The sequence below is a fragment of the Drosophila eugracilis genome, unplaced genomic scaffold (assembly GCF_018153835.1).
Source record: "Drosophila eugracilis isolate 14026-0451.02 unplaced genomic scaffold, ASM1815383v1 contig_513, whole genome shotgun sequence".
NCBI classification, from domain to species: domain Eukaryota; kingdom Metazoa; phylum Arthropoda; class Insecta; order Diptera; family Drosophilidae; genus Drosophila; species Drosophila eugracilis.
Genome location: NW_024573387.1, coordinates 663,744 through 681,450, shown reverse-complemented (window position 1 = coordinate 681,450; position 17,707 = coordinate 663,744). Strand labels below are relative to the sequence as shown.

General features: G+C 39.5%; 1 protein-coding gene and 2 non-coding genes across 4 annotated transcripts in view; 1 reads left to right on the top strand and 2 right to left on the bottom strand.

Annotated features, from left to right (window-relative positions):
- Positions 1-17,707, bottom strand: part of LOC108114815 (protein sickie) — a 179,024-nt gene that overhangs the window by 137,017 nt on the left and 24,300 nt on the right. The window contains exons 1-2 of one of the 2 annotated variants that reach the window (XM_017225933.2): positions 12,127-12,205; positions 3,144-4,872 (exon numbers count right to left, since the gene is read on the bottom strand). The exons of the other annotated variant lie outside the window; for it this stretch is intronic. Coding sequence (XP_017081422.2) covers positions 3,144-4,751 — 1,608 coding nt within the window. The 5' untranslated portion in view covers positions 4,752-4,872; positions 12,127-12,205. Of the gene's footprint in view, positions 1-3,143; positions 4,873-12,126; positions 12,206-17,707 lie in introns of those variants that run through there. 2 annotated transcript variants of the gene reach the window in all.
- Positions 14,883-15,078, bottom strand: LOC121530348. The gene has a single exon (XR_005993927.1). It is a non-coding gene; the product is annotated as a U2 spliceosomal RNA (small nuclear RNA).
- On the top strand, positions 15,859-15,982 carry LOC121530342. The gene has a single exon (XR_005993921.1). It is a non-coding gene; the product is annotated as a U5 spliceosomal RNA (small nuclear RNA).

Genomic DNA, 17,707 nt, shown 5'->3' with positions numbered 1-17,707 from the left:
AGGTTTTTCCCTTGATGGCTTGAGAAATGTTTTAGTTAAAAATTATTTAGCATTTTTATCTTATCATTAATTAACCTGGAAAGGCATACCCATACTAAAAATGGTATAAAAACAGCCTAACATTGTTAAACATTTTTAACAATAGTTAATAGTTTCCATTTCGAACAGTGCATTGTCGAACTGCAACAAATGAAACATAATTTTTCGTGCAAAAAACAAGTAAAAATCCAATTCATAATTATGTACAATTTCGCACATATGGCATTGGCATTTTCCGTTCATTTGTCGCTGGGGGCGCAACATAATTATAAAATGCATTGAACATTTATTGCCCGGTCATAAATCAAAAAGTTATCGAAATGAAATCCCAACCCTCGCGCCGCCCAAAACATCTGATAATCACCAAGGGAATGCATCACAGGAAGCAGAAGCTATAGCTACACTTTTTACAACTTATTGGACTAATCAGAGGGGTTTTGAGATGGGAAGAGGGTGATGGTGGGTGTGTGTGGGTCTGGGGATCTATAAAGTAGCCGCACGACACGCGACTTCCAGCGAATGGCCATCCCCTGGATGGATGCATCCTCCCCCGCGGAATAACAACCACCCCGGTCCGCTCCCTGCTCTCCGGAAGGGTAAACGTTTTCTGGGTGCCACCCCTTTTTGGGTGTATGAGTGCAGAATCCGCAGCATTCGCATCCTGTCGCAAGGACGACACACAACTATGCCTGACAGTTGACAGCTTAGCGCCTCGCGACAAGTTCTCTTTCGGAAAACTCCGGCAAATTCAGAGGGTGTCTGTATGGCTAGCTAAATTGCATGCCTCGGTGCTGTTTTGCAATTTGCAATTGAGACTTTCGCTCAAGCAATCTCTAGTATAGGGAGGGGAACTACCAACAAATTTTCGACCAAAGGCAGTAGCCGAAACATCAACCTAGGCCAAAAATCCGTTGACCATTCTCGAAAGGCAAACGGACGTGGGGGAAAGGGACAGTAATTTATGGTTATGCAAACGCCAGCCGCCGTTTGCATAAATTCCAAAAATGTTTTTGTTTGCTTTGACTTTGATGGAAAGTGGCATTTGGAGTTGATTCGAGTTGAATGGGGGGCTGGCTAGCTGCTGGACTTGAGGGGGTGGAATATGTGAAGTGGAAAACTGTGGTTTAAGTTCCCAAGCTAAAATTGTGCAGACAATTACAGTACTTGACTCTTGATGCTGCAGCTGTTTGGATCTTGATTATAACTTCCGGTTTTTACTGCTCAGATAAATTCGGAAACAAATGAGATACTTTTGGGGAGGTTTTTGTATTATTTTGTAAGGAATTTGTAAGTTTAATGGAACTCTGTTTTTTATCATAGCCTTACGGGTCAGTGTAAAATAATGTTTAATATATTTTAAAGAAGTTTTTCCATCATTTTTTCCTTTTTAGTAAACACTTTCTCCTGCCAGCTTATACCACCTTCTTGAGTGACCCACTTTTCCTGTCATTTCCCCTTTTCATAACCATCTTTCGTGAAACTAATTTGATCCTTTCAGCTACGTCCATTGCAGCCATGACAGCATTTTACCTTTGAACCCGCCAGCTGATCCTGTTTGCTGCCAGCCGCCCCCCGCGTATATCAATTTACATCCCATTTGCTGCAGGACTTCTCCCCTTCATCCCCTGGCTTTTTCGAGAAAGAGAAACCTTCATTTGCAGCTCAACATCACGACCATCGGCCATCGGCCATCTATCCAAGCAAGAATCATGGACCACCAACCACCACCGCCCACAAGGATATGAAAAGCAATGCACTTGACACTTTGCAGGCCACTCCAGTGGGCCAAAAAGTGTGCTTCACTTGATGTCCTGTCGTCCTGGCCCGTCGTTTCATTAGATGGTTCCAGACAGCAAAAAATCGCCTGAAGAGTTTCTTTCTTGCTTCGTTTTGGTAGCTTTTTTTTTGGTAGCTCATGCCTCAAAGCAAAAATGTACAGCGCGTATTTCAATTTGCAAATGATAGAAAATGCCTGTGGCTGGGAAAATTGGAGATGGGTGGAGGACATAGCTTATGTGTGGCCTCCCCTCGTATAAGTACATCCCCCCAACTTGCCACTCAACACCATGGCAACAATTTTAATTCAATTCCATTAAAAGTCGCTAAGATTGAACAAACACCCAGCTGGTGTGTGGTTGTTGTTTCCTACTGGCTTTTCCCCCGTCTTTCTTTCAACCTGTCCCTCAGTTGGGCACACAATCAAACTAATGTTCGGCGGTAGGAAAAACTAATGAAGCGAGCAGTGAAAACGCGACGATTGATTGCTCCCCAGAGGCAGCCAGAACTGAGGAAAACAAGAGCAAGGGAGAATGGAAAGGAAAGCCAGATGCAATCCAGCAGAACCAAAAAGCCCTCGATTCTGGGAAATCATTTGCAATGTACTGCCTGGAAACTGCACTCTTACTTCTCTTTTTTTGATAATTTATACCCAACGTTTTGGCCATGGGGGTTGACATTTGTTCATTGCCTCTGGTGGGTGGTTTTTCGGCAATGGGGTTGTGCGAGGGGGTAAGCTAACACCTCCCCTGGGGTGTTTCAAGATGCATAATAAGACTTGTTAAGTTGCTCGCTCGTTAAGATAAGTGAGCCGGCAAATGGCGACAAGTGCGACATCGGAAACAGCCCGCAATGATTACCGGGCTTAAGATATGCCAAATTATATATATATATCTGTATATATACATATAGATAAGCTCTGATGTGACCTGCTGTGCGGGTATTTTCAATGGTTAATGCTGCGATTCACATTACGGTAAGAGGATTATACAAGCAATGGCTGAAACTTACTTAAATGCCCGGGAAATATTGTGGTGGTCATAAGAAGACCAAAATGAGACATAAGGTTATCCCCATTTCGGTGGCACTTTTTGGGTTGCACTTGGGGATTAAGACTCAGATTTGCATAGAACAACTCAATGGAAAATAGGTATTAAAAAAGATTTTTAGCCAACATCAAACTGAGCTTAAAATGTTCTTCAATAAGCTCAGACAGAGATGAGACTGAAAGAGAGATAACTTCTCTGGGTACCTGCCCTCTTTCAGGTTTCGTACCCTTCAGTTTTACTTTATGATTATCCCTTCTATTAAAATCATATCAAACTCACCTCCATATATCCCTGGACACTATCGCATTGCTGGAGCACCAAGATGGCCGGATTGGCCCTCATTTCATCCGGAGAGCAGGGCGATAGAAATCCACTATCCGCATCGCTGTGAGTTGACAAAGGTCGTGGTTTCCGTATCTTATACTGGACATGCCGGCTGGGCACTGGACCAGGATTGAACAACACATAGTTGGACTCCGTGGGAACTGTGTGTGATCTCTGATCCTTTCGCTGTTGTTGCAACAACTGTTGCAAGTGCAACATGTGATCCGTGCTGACCAACTCGGAGATAGCTCGTTGCTGCTCAGAAGTATTCTTATCGCTGGACTTTTTACCACTTCGAAATGGTGAAAGGTTAAGAAAGGTCAGCTTTTTCTTCATTGACTGCTGGGCAGGATTGGCCAGAGAGCAACTGCCTGCTGAACTAGCAGAATTAGTGGATGTAGAGGATTCCACAAGGGCTGTGGAAGTGGTTTCCGTATCCTTGGACTCCTGACTATTGGACATACTGGTTGTGTTCTCCAGTTCGTTGAATAACTTCTCCAGATTTTGCTGCTCTAGCTTGGCATTCACCAGCTGTTCGTTGGTATAAGGATTTGGAATGCCAATATCCATAGAGAAATCGCCTGGTTCTATGATAAAGTAGTTGTGGTGGTCAAAGCTGGCCAAGATCTCTGCAGTCTTAGGTGTCGGTTCAGCCTCCGACTCAGCTTCCGGCATAGCTGAAGTCTCTATAATGATAGTCTCCTCCAGTTCCAGTTCCTCATTGTCGTATATAACTTCCGGCACCATTTCATCTTCATCTTCGCAGACCAAGTGTTGTCTTGAGCTGAAAAGCGGATCCCTCAAACCATGAGCTTGGGAACTAGGATATCTCATGGCCTTCTCATTGATGAAATCAACAGGATCGAAGAGACAATAGTTTTCCATATGGGAAGTGGCAGCCTTTCGTTGTCTCACCGGCAGATTCTTTAGCTTCTCAGAGTAATCAGCGACATCTTCATTATTATTTGCTGATTCTGGTGCCGGAGGAGGTGGTGATATTTCCTGACTGACTGGTCTATCCTCTTGCTGTTGCAAGGACTTCTGTGAACCTCTATGAAGGGTGGCAAAAAGCCCTCGAGCTATGCAGTTTTTGAGTTCACTCACTCGCCCTTTATAGGGACTCGATTGGGCACTGCTGCTCAGAATGGAGGATTCATCGATTCCCAACTGTTTGCTTAGTTCCTTGCGCTCCTTTTTGCTCAGAACGACCTTGCCACGACTCGGAGTATTGGGGGCGGAGTGGAGCAGCCTCGAAGGCATTTGCGAAAGAGGCGGTGGAGTTGGTGGCGGTGGTTCTCTATACGGCGGTGGACCAACCAAGCAAGTAGCATAGCTAACTGGTAAATCCGGATAGGCAGTGGTCTGTCCCGAAGTCGTGGGTTCGGTGGGTAGGAACTCCAGTTCCATGTAGTTGGGATGTGGCAGCATCTTCTGTTGACTCTGATGATTGTCAGTTCTTTGGCCCTTGGGCTTGGCGCCCAGTTGGTTCTCCTCATTGGCATTGCGATCGGGTTTGGTCGACGGACCACCAACCGGCCGCAGTTTTCCCGCCTGACTGGACATTTCTACGATTTCATTGCAGCTTCCATGGGTCTTAGCACTTTTCACTCACTCACTCACAAAAATTTGTATACATTTTTTCTCAAACGCCTGGGCCAAAATTAATGGTTTCATAAATCTTCATCTTTATGGAGGGCAAAAAGGCGTTAATGGGTTTTCTAGTCTCTCACAAACACACACACACACACAGACAAAAAAAGGACTCTCTCTCCCTCTCTCTCTCTTTCTGTTTACATTTGTGTTTGTAATTGGATTTTTGAGCTGATGCATGTCAAAGTTAAATTAAAACTGACCCAGCGAGTCGGCAAAAAAAAGGAGTTTTTTTTGCGGGCAAAGTCATGGTCATGGTTACGTCGTGGTTTTGTCTGCTTTTGAAGTGTTTCAGGGCGGCCCCAAAACAATGCCAAAGTCGAGGTTTTTATAATTTGTCTACAAAAGCAATTAACAGGAAAGCCACCGCTTGAGGGGTTATGAAAAAAAGGTGAACAATAATACATGTTAAAGTACTGCAGATTCGGGTTTTATCTTAAATGCAATAAAGTCGTAGAAAAACTAGATAAATTTGCCCATAGGTTTTACTGCAAAAAAGCACAAGAATTTCCTTTAAATTCCTTTAAAAAATATAGCATTTTCTCTCATCGTTTCAACCGCTACCGCTGCCAACAAAAAGTATTCTTCTTTTCATAGAAATACCCAAATAAAAATGGAATTTTCCAATAGAAATTCGATACGAATATGCATATCAAGTGCTCACTAAAGTTTCACATTTGATTAAGTTTCGTTTTACCTTCGGGTTTCCCTGCAGTGAAAAGCGTACAGCAGACATGCCAGAGATATCAATAACAAATTGCCAGCAAATGGATCTATGAATTTATTAAGTGGAAAGCGAAATGAACAAAAGAAAATGGCTGAACATCCGAGTACAGGTATCTCCTCCATTTCTTACAGACTTACACAGATTTTGCTTTGTAAATATGGAGCAGGTTTATATCTACATAATCCAGGGAAATAAAACAAATGTTCAAGAGAAATGCGATTATCCCAGCACTGTTTCCACTCGGAAAACCTACAATAAACTTTTAATTTCTTTTACTTTTTTTTTTTTTGTGGAGCACTCACAAAACTATGACTAGGCAGACGTACCAGCAGAAAAGAACAATTTGGCCAGGCCAATGGGGAAGCAACTGAGAGGGAAAACCAAAATGGAAAAAGTTTTATTGGCAACAAATTGAAAACGGCCTGGCCATTTGAGGCAGTGAACCAACAAGTTGCATAATTGTTGGCGCATGATAAAATTAAACGCCCCTGAAATGAGCTCCTACTTCGGCTTCTTTCACTCCCCCCAACCGATGGTGATGCCTGCTGCCACTTCCGCTTTTCCCTGGAAATGGCAGGCTGCAGGTGGCAGAAGTGAAAGAAGTTACTCCAGTTAAGTGGAGTTTCTCTGCCGGTGTCTGTGCTTTCGCCCCATAAAGTATACACAAAGTAATTTGCAATTAAAATGTTAATTTTTAATTGAATTGCAGATGGCAGTAGGCAATGGCAGCAGTCTCGAATACTGAATCAAGTTAATTAGTGTCAAAGAAGGGAGAGGAAAAACGAGTGGATTGCATTTAAGGCCAGTAGCACTCCAAGGTTGATTAATCCAGATTAGAGATGGTTTCGTGAGCAAAGTATGCAAATGAAATGGTGACAAATGCGTATAAATTTATTAGCACTCCTAGTTCTTTCCGAGATTCAAGGATATTTCAGGAAAACGAAACAGAAAATTCAAGTTCTGGTAATGTTATTTAAGCCAAAGAAAGTTGTTTATCTATCCATCTTAAACCCTAAAAATCATGCACCAAAAACCATATTAAATATCAAAAAGTAAAACTTCCCAACTTCATCTTTTCCCGCAACCTTTAATCTCATCTCCAAGCCACGTGGCTAGTTTCCTACTCCAGCTTCACCTAATCCCTGACACTTTCAGTTTCTATGACGACTCACATAAAAAAAGAAGGGAAGAAAAAAAGTGAAAGACACCAAGACACCGAGGAGAAAGGCAGAAGGCAGGACTTAAAGTTAAACACTTTTGCTTTGAGGTTGAAGTTACTCGCACTTCATCTGCTTCTGCTTCTGCTTCTGCTTCCAGCTGGCAGCAGTCAAAGTTGACAAAATACTTGTCAAGATCTGTGCATTCAGTTGGGCCTTACTCCCCTCCTTGGTTTTTCAACTTGTAATTGCAGCTTTGCCGTGGTCTCTTCCAGTCGTGCAGAAAACCAACAAAATCAAACAAAAAAAAAAAAGAAAGACAAAAAACGTAGCAGATTTTCACCCACTGGGAGCCAACGTTTTGCTGGAGGCCATCAAGCCGCAAACTTTACGAGTTGATAGCTGAAATAAAGTGGAGCATGCATTCCAGGGCTTTTAGCCCAACCGCCACCCACTTCATGACATCATTTTATTTGCACTCAATCTCGGTTCTTTTTAGTGGAGCTTTCTGCGCTCAACACGCTGTGCAAACTTCGCTGCCAAGTTGGTTAGAAATGCTTTTGATTTGCTAGTAAGTTGACCAGCCCCTTTCAGCCGCCCGCCCTTTGCTTACTTTTCCTCGACTCGCTTTTCACACAAAAGCCCACTTGGAAAAGTGCACGCTTTTCTTTTCTTTCTTTCTCTCTGTTCCAGTTGCTCTTATTGCACCCAAAGCCCAGGCAAACCAAAAATGTTATTCAAACAGAAAAAAAGGAAAGTATAAGTATGGCGATGAAAAAATAAATACTGAAGGAAAATCCTATTAAATGTATTTTTAATACTTTACCCTTTTTATGGGTACAAATTCCTTAAAATGTTAAAGAAAATATCTGAATTTTGGTTAAAAAATATAACAAATATTTTTAAAGAACTACAAACCCTTATTCCCTGTTTATAGGGTATAAAAGAGTGTCAAACCCTGCCCACCCAAAAAACCAAAGAAATAAAAAAGAGCCAACTACAATGCGTATGACAGTTTGGAACACTTCTAAAGACTTTTGAGTTATGCCGCAAGAGGGGGAGGCGTTGCAAAGTGCCACAAAAGCAACGTTCAACTTCCTGCCAAGCTAGAGGGCACAAAATAATAAAAAGAAAAGAAAAACTAAAGCAGAATCTATGTGCAATTCAATTAAAGCGCAATTTGCAAGCAGTCATCATATTTTCGTTACTTAACGAGGCAGTCGTCGGTGGATAATGAGGAGCGCAGGGGGCTGGACAGAGACAGAGGTATGGGGCAATTTAATAAGACCCATCGAGTGGGGAAAAACGGAAATCGCTTGAGGAAATTGTGTGTTTCAAGCAAAAGCATACATAATAAACTCATATAAAAGATTGTTGCATACTTCGGGGAGCCAAACCAGGGACGGCGGTATTAAGGGGCGGGCGGCATAAATACCCATATTTGCAATTCGAAGAAGTGGATGGAAAAGCAGCCGGATGGTGAGAGTCTGGAGTCTGGAGACAGGCATGGTGTATTTATCCCCAGGCGGACAACGGCGAAAAACGAGGAAAAAGCGAAAAACCAGCGGGAACTACGTCGGATGTTATTAAAAAAAAAAGGAAGCAAAGCAAAGCTGTGCTAAAACACCAGCCCCACTCATTTTCCCTCTACCCAACCCCCAACCCTCCTAAAAAAGTCATAAAATTTATTAAATGCCTAAAAGTATGACAGCAATAGACAATTTATGGTGGGGGAAAGGCAAAAGAAAACGAAGGAAGAAAAAAACTAGCGGAGGAAATGAAAACAAGATTTTTCTCTGGTTTCCTATACCCTCGGAAGTTCTGTAAACATTAGCGGAATTTTAATGGCCCCTGTGTTAATTCAGCCATGAAGTATAAATATTTATCAAGAGCATATTAACAAGCGTCAGCTGCTATCGAAATTAGCTGGGAAAATAAACTCACTGTATATTAATATTTATAGAAGGTCTGCTGAAAGGAGGAAAATCAGTTACTTGTTGGATATAAAAAAGAGGTTTGATATTGGTAACTCTTTGAAGTAAGAACTTAAATATTCTTTTTAGAGGAGAGTATTGATATCAAACTTATCTCTAATTAAACATTTCCCTTTTTCAGTTTTACCATTTCTTCAACTTTTTGTTACCAAAAAAATCCAAATAAATTTACACCTTTACCTTCTATAGTAACAAATCTAACGAAGCTAATTCCGCAACCAAAATACCCATCTTTTGTTAGGTATCAGCGATGAGTTGTTTCTCCATTAGCGAAATAGCCACCACTTGTCCTGCCCGATAACAATCGAAAGACCTTTGAATATTTATAAGCTAGACCGCATACAATTTGCACTAATTTAAAGTTACTGCCAAGCTCCGCCTCGACAATTTTCCAAGTCATTGTCGGTGGACAGCGGCAGCATATTTCAACTTCATAAATTGAGCAAATAAACAGGCGAAGCCAAGTGTCCCTGCAGACGGATGTGCAACCATATGGTCACGCCTCAAGCTCATAAATTAGCACCATACGACGAAATGGACGCACCAGCAGGACGAAGGACGACGCACGAAGGACTATTCAATTTGAGGATGGCAAGAGGGACATTTGTAAGGATTTGCCCAGGTGCACGAAAAGCCATTAACATAAATGGGTCGAAAGCTGCTAACAAGGCTAACAACAAAACTCGCATTTGAACTCGTCGCCGTCGCTGACGACATTGCCATCGTCCCCTGGGTTTTTTAATTACGTAAGCGGAGAAGACATTTCCAAAACTTATTACGTGTCTTAACTAATCCGCTAAGGACAAAAAATTGCGTACAATCAATTGTAAGGATTTCGCAGACGCGAAGGAAACAATTTTCCTTGCTGTTTGTCTCGCATGGCGCAATTTTCCACTACATCGGATTAAAATGTGATATGTTTGGGATTGTTTACACACAGTTGGTGGGGTTTCTTTTTTCCCCTGCTGTAAAGCGGGGGCCATTGGGGGGAGCCGACAGACGAGACATGTGTTTGTTTACGAACTTTTGGCAGCTTTGTTTTCGGGGGCGTGTCGTTCCACGTTTCACTGGAGTGGGTCTTAATTTCCGCTTCGCAAGCATTTCTTTTTCACACACAGCATCTTTTTTCCCTTCGTCCTTCGTCCTTCCTCCTTTTACTTGTATTCTATTTTTCTGTTTTTTTTTTATGCTTTGTATCCATGATTTTTGTTTATTTTGGATTTGTTTGCCCTTTTTCCTTTACATGCTTGCTTGAGTACTTCCGGTTACGCCGGAAGTGAGAGGAGCACATATCAGGCACAGTGGGACACAACGCATGTCAGGGGGTTTGGATGGGCGATGGGTGGCTTGGTGGTAGTGTTCCATGGGGGCTTTAATTGCTGCGAGTGGAAAATTGAATTTAACTGACATGTCCGCATATGGACGGAAGGCAAGTTTCTAGATCCTTAATGCAGTTTGAGCTTAAAAAAGCACAAGGAGAAAGAAAGAGGAATGCATTTAAAGATTTCCTTTAATGTTTCCAAGTGCCTTGCTTAGATCTGAGGAAAAGACTAAGTGGAGGAACTTTACATTGAAAAAGTTTAATTACAAGTTTTAAGTTTTTGAACTCAGTAAATGGTATGATTAGAAAGCAAAGCAAACTTAGTCCCGCCCAAGATGCTACCATAATTTTACTCTTTGATTAATTTTTTATGAGTTTTTATCTTTTCTAAAATTGTTTAGGTCAACTCTTTTCTCAATGAAAAGCCTTTCTAAATTCTTCTAAACACTTTCCAAAACACATTCTTTTCAAGCTCATAGTAAATGAATAACAAACTGCAGTAAGTTTCCGCTAAGCGTTTTGCTAAGACGCAGAGAAAACATATTGCTTGCATAAACTTTAAGCAGATTTTATGTTGCTCGACACGTCCACGGAAGTTTTGGCTTCCGAAAATTAGACAAACACGTCTTGCACTTGTGTTCACTTCTACTTTCGGCAGCATTTGACGCATAATAAGTAAGGCAAACACACATGAGGAAAATAAATGCCGATGGATAAGGGAAGTCTTGTTTGGGGATGTACTTGAATTTGAATTTGTTTTGGTTTTTGAATCAAATTGAAATCAATAGAAAAGAAATTCCCATGAGGTAGTATGAAAAATGCTCTTTAAATTACATTAAATTAGATATGAAAATAGAAATACTTAAAATGAACTTTCCGATTTAGCTGCAGATAGTCCTGCAAAATGAATAATTAATTTGCATACCTTTGGGCCTAAAAGCTCACACGCCGTATCTAATTAAATCAGTGAGCTAATCTACTGATGAATAATACATAAGTCTGCCTAACTAAACAGTGAATATTTGATATTGTTTTTTAGCATGCTTAATTACACAGGCTTAACAGGAAATCACAAATCAAATATAAATCAACCATCCTAAACATCCAATTTTAATCGAATTCAATACATAAAGATTAGCTTTAGCTGGCCATAAAGATTTGGTAAATCCTTGTCAGAATCCATTCCACAGTAAGCTCTGCCCTATATCGTACAAATTAATATACCCCATATCCTTTGACTCAACAGAGCCGCCCACACACACGCACCCAAAGACAGGCACTCTGAGATCCTCATTATGGCACATCATCCAATCTAATTTAAGGCATGACGATGGCTTGTTGTTGTTCTTTCTTGATACATTTTCAGCGAACGAGAGATTTTCTGCGACTGATTTTTATTACGCCCACAAGCGCAATAATCTTACGAGGGCACGCACCAAAATCCAAAAAGGAGGCATTTCCCGAAAAACGCAACATTCCCGCTTCCGGGTGCCTAAGCCAAAAAGACGACATTACGTTTTATTATCTATTATATCGTGGCGCCTAAAATGTCACTACATTAGCTTAAAAAACCATACAAACAGGCAGACATCACAGAAAGACAGAGAGAGAGAGAGAGAGCGAGAGTGTGAGTGTGAGAGAGATAAGGACATGTTTTTCGCCGGGCATAAAGTAAACATTAAAACAGGAAACGGAAGCCGCGGCGGTGCCAAAACGGCAAACCGACATTCATAGACAATGTCCTGTGGCGGCGGTTATGATTATTTTGACTCGCTTATCCTGGCGAATGTGTGTGTTCTGGCATTTATGATTCCTTCTTTTTTTTTTTGTTTTTCACATATTTGCCGCGGCGGAATGGGTTAAAAGCGTGGCGTTGGCAGGGGTTAATTTACTATGCATAAAGTGTTGCCTGTGCCGCGTACTTCTTGCCACGTTTGCATAACAAATCACTTGACGATTGCACATATATTTGTTAATTCTTCACATTTTTTATGCTGGTCGTATTGGGGAAAAAGGAGACATTCTTGTATTTTAATCCACAGTTGGTAAAGAATGCCGAGTTCCTTTGGCCAGGACCCAAAAAACTCACGAAATGACGTAAAAATAACGCAAAAGTAATGAAGTGAAAAACGAACGCGTGCGGTCGAGCGGTGGAAACGAAGTGCGCGCCACCACAGACAAATAAGCACTGGCAGGAAGAACTTCCTGCGAAGGACTCGCAAAAACAGAGCAACAGTGAAATTTCCCAGAAAAGGGACATTTGCCGCTCACTGGAAGTGTTGCCGGTTTTTTCCCCTCCGTCGACTGCAATTGACCTTAGCCTTCGAGGATATCCGCCCGCTAGCCGGCTTCGGTTCAATGCACCACCAGTCCAGGACGAGGGTTGAAGGACTCGCTAGTCTCTCTCTAAAGGAAATTCTCTCCCGTGTAGCCTTGTGCTAGGTCTTTGATCCGTTTACCGTTGAATGCCACAGGTTTAACAGGTTGACGCGTGACGTCACAATTGGTTAGGGGAAATGTCACCAAGGGATATTTTTCTTAAGGATATTATTTGACTGGAAAAGGAAGTTCTTTATGTTAACTTGGTAAGAAATGTTTTCTATTGTTATCAAATATATTTCCAAATGATTTAAATAAATAAAATAAATTAGTTAAGTAAAATATAATAAATACCCTTTTAATATAAACAGATTTATAGATTTATTTATTTATAAATACACAAAAATATAAGTTAATTCTGCACCATATAAGCATCGGAATTTGGGTAAACTTTTAAAAAGAGACCTTAAGCCCAGTTGATAACAAAAAATTCCATAAACAATATACCATTCATTATTTGCTTTGATTCCCTGAGGAGCTTTGCCGTGCCCAGTTCCAGTTCCAATCAGCAATTTAAAATTTTGTTTCTTTCCCTTTTTATAACCAACTTGATTAGTCGCATACACGAGTAAGAGCCCTCCATAAAACCGAAGAAATTTGGTTTCAAATGATGTTTGCCTTCCACCCTTCTCAGTCTGAAGACCGGCGGCATTTCAACATAACGTGTTCATCATGAGTCTAGGTCTATGCATTGATAACTCCCCGTTGCGACTATAAAACAATAGAGCCCCAATTTCCATGGCACGGACCGGCACATTCATTCAAACAAAATAAAACCAAAAACGGCATAGAAAATGGATGAAACCATCTAGGGAATTTTCGGGGCAATAACTATAAAATGTCCGCCGAGTCGCCGCGTTGTGTCGCGTGTATGCAGTCAACCAGGACGCAGGACAACACAAACAAACAGGAAAAAACCCACAGAGGAAAGGGTCCTTCGTTGTCGCAGTCAATGGCTAAAGGATTAAAAAACAAGGCAACGGCGACAACAAAATATTATCTCAATAGAAAAATCTCAGGCACATGGACAAAAACAAAAGAAAAGTTTAACAAAAAAAAACGACGAGTAGAAGAATTAAGGACAGACTTTGATAAAAACAAAGTGAAAATTTATGCAAAACGCAGATAGAAAGCCCCGCCAAAGAGAAAAGCCGGAAACGATGAAAGAAATTGAAAATGGGCGTAGATAAAACAAGGTAAAGGACAAACTGAAATATTTGCAACAGTTTTCAAAAGCCAGCTTTTTAATTACGCATTTTATCTCAAGTGCGTAAGTTTAGGAAAAAGAAAACTGGAAATAACCATTTTTACTTTAGCTTTTAAAGTTATTTACAGAAGAGTTTAAATACCATTTCTTATCATTACATTCATAAATTACATTTATATCTTGGTTAGTCAACAAAAGTGGGATTTTGATAAAAGTTTGGAATTTGTTTTTGATTTTAAAGCTACTCCCTTAACTTCCTTCAAACGAATTCAAAACTAGGATATAAATCAAATTTTAAATATTCAGTTTACACTTAGAGCTCACATTCTAGAGCCTTCGGTCTTTTATTTAAATTTAAGATATTGGGATATTATTCAGTCGGGTTAAACTCCTTTTTTATTCCCATTCTGCCACCAGTTTCTTTACCAAGGAACATTTAAGGGTATAAAGGAAATAATTTTCTAGTTGAGACACAAACCTAATCTTTTCCGACGGGGAAATTTATACGTCTACTTTGTGTATTAAGTTTAAGTGTAGTGTATGCCCTATAGATGGCGGATGTTAAAGCAAAAATTTTAAATGAAATATAGGGGGCGTTTAGTTGCATTCTTTAGAAAAATTTGGAATTTATTTTTTAAACGTAAAAATTCAATGATTATTGATAAAATATATTGATTACATATTTTCTTTTACAATAAAATTTTTTTTATATTTTTAGTGAAAAATTTAAAAAACATACTACATAAAAAGTATTATTGTTAAAAATGTTAAATGTAATTAAAGTTGTTCTCTTAATCAGATGAAAAACTGTCGTTGACTTATTATATTAACCCTGCAGCAGGGACCACACTCTCTGCTCACAATATAAAGTATTCCGAATTCCAAACTTTCAGATTGTGGTACATCAGTTCAGTTAAACCAACCATCGTTCACCAATCCAAGGACAAGTGCCGACATTTGACAAAACAATTAATCAATTCAATTTTCCAAATCACTTGACAACGCGACGACGAAAGGCAAAGCAATTTTCGATATACAGAAACTAAAAAGCAGCTTGTCGTCTCCTTCCCTCCCCCAAAGGAAACAAAACCAGAGTAAGGCCAAGGACACTTTTGCAATGTCAGCAGAAAACTATCCAGGCAATCATCCTTTCAATTTGCATGTTATACAGGAATTGACTCCAACGACGAACAGCAAAGGACTTAACTCAGCCACACAGAGTAAAAGTAGTTTTATGCAGAAATAGCTAAAATTTATTATTCAGTTGGGCCGAAGTCCCGGCGGTACTGCAATACCGGGCCAACCCTTGACAGAGGTGGAGCAAGCCCCTAGCACTCCGTCTGATTACAAAAATCAGTTTAACATTTGTTGTCCTCCAATGGAGGAACTATCAGATGTTAAGCTGATAAGAACAGATACTACACTTTGATCTTAGCCATAAGGCCGAGAAGCGATAACTATTTCATCCCTCAATATGGAACATGGTGACATTACAGTCAGAACTAGTTGAGAATTATTGTAATTGGAAAAAAATTTAACCAAAAGACTATTGCATATTTAGGGGTATATTTCCAGCCAAGGTCAAAGTCTTCCTTGGGTAACACTGCATCATTCAGGTAGGAACCCCGATTCAAATGCTCACTTATAAAAGATTCTACTATCACAAACGGGTTAGTTACTAGGATGGTATTGTATTATAATTTTGCAATAATTATATACAAAATCATGATATTTAGATGATATTTGAATCCCTTGGGGTCTTTGGGTGCGTTCCAAGATTAACCAGACTCCATATAGCAATCGGGGGATGTATAGGCGCAAAAACGTCGAATAGGTGTAGCCTCACTTATGTTAGTTAAGGCCAAAATAACCAGCAGAAAAGAAACCATCATCGTGGAGAATATGAGACCGACTGAAAAATTATCAAGTTAAAATACATTTTAACCCAAAAAGCGTGACGAAATGAAATTACACAATACGATATCCAAGATAAAGAACATTATTTCAGATTTTTTGATTATAGATTTTAAGTTTACCTAATAGTTCTTCTAACAGGGATCAACTTATCTATGGATTTATAACCATTTGCATCCCTTAGAATGCTGCACACAGGTAGACTGGCGAGTTCAAGACAGCTGCCTTGGGTCTGCATTCCTCCCCGAAGCACACATTTAATAATTCCCAAGCAGTTCTGGTTTGTATTAAACCTAAAGATAGTCTTTCTTGCACCGTAAGTCACTCTGGTTTCTCTTCAATTTGTCGAATAAATCTTTCGCCTTTTACTAAAGATTTCCGTGGAGAGGAGCACTCTAATGAGTCTAAACTGAATTTTTGATAGGCCTAGCGACTTATGTTGCTGGGCCAATATATTATAAATTTGAAAACATATTTTGTTAATCAAGAGGCCACAGCCCTCGGTAGATAATTAAAAATAGCTGTACAATTTTTTAAAGTAAAATCCTTTAGTTACGCAAATAATTAAGATCAACTTCCCTTATTCTATTTTAAAATTGTTTGTCCTATAGGACTGTTTTCTGCCTATTATACCTAATGATTTCGAACAACAATGGTAACATATTTCCTTTGCATTTTTTGCACTTATGGAAAACTGGTTATATACTATTTTTAAAAATCATATCTTGGTAGTATTATGTTTTAGGAGTCTAAGCTAAATTTTACCTCAGCAATTTGTTTCGATGTATTTATTTTCATATATATATATATATATATATATATATTTATTTATATATTATACTTGTTATTTATATAGTATATATTTATACTTTATTCTACCTTATTTTTATCCTCTAAGCCAAAACAAATATATACATTTAATTTTCCTTTCACTTATTTTTTGATAAACAGAAATGATAATTGTAATAAGTCATTTTATATTGCACTACTTCAGAAATTTTTTTTTTTGATATAACTAGAGATCAATGCTAAATGCTAATGCTAGATTACTGCTTTAGGACTCGAGAAATTTGGCGTCCTCTTGTCCAGAGACCGGCTGGATGCCTTCGCTTTAGACGCCTTCTGAAAGTTGCATTAGCCAGCGAGGAAGCTAAGTGGTTTGTGTGAGCTGTGAGACGATCATTGTACCGACTCGAGTGCCTGTTTATCTGTTCCCTAATAGAGGGAATGTGGACGTCATCTTCTAGGGCTTTGCTTCTAACGTACCAAGGCGCATTTGCAATCATGCGCAACGCCCGGATTTGAATCCTTAGTACTTTCATGACGTTAGAGTCCGAAGCCAAGCCCCATAGTTGGATGCAGTACATCATCGAGGGCACCACAATTGATTTATACAGCAGCACTTTGTTAGCTAAGCTAAGCTTGCTCGTTGGCTTAAGCAACCAGTCCAAACAGAGTTTCCTAAGCTTGGAAACTTCAGAAATAAAATTTATAAAATTCTTATTTCGCTTACATTTTTTTTGTTTCAAAAACTTAAGAATTTAAATAAAATATTTTCTTACAAGAAAAATCATAAAATATTTGTTCATTCTTATTTACATACGAGGTGTGTTCAAAAAGTAAGGTGACTCTTCAAATTTCGCGAATTTCAAATTTTTCGATTATCGATTTTTTTGTTTTGTTATATTGGTACACTCTTCCCTAACATCTGTACCAAGTTTCAATGGAACATCCTCTTTTGTTTGGTTGTGAGAGGCGTAAAGTTACAAGTTATTTTGCGAGCTCGGCGATTTTTTGCTATCGAAAAATATGGATCAAAGGATTTGGATTTTTTGGCCAAAAACAACACCACAATAATGCCTCAGCCACCATATTCACCGGATTTGGCCCCATGTGACTTTTTCTTGTTCCCAAAACTGAAGATAATCGAAAAATTTGAAAAATTTGAAATTTGAAAAGTCACCTTACTTTTTGAACACACCTCGTATAACTTCTAAAAGGTTTCGATAATCGAAAAATTTGAAATTCGCGAAATTTGAAGAGTCACCTTACTTTTTGAACACACCTCGTATATAGCTCTAGCTGCTGAGAGTAATTTCAACGGAAAGTCAAATACGTAGTATCCAATCGGAGGTAAAGAAAGCAAATAAACGAAATTGCGCTAGAGAAA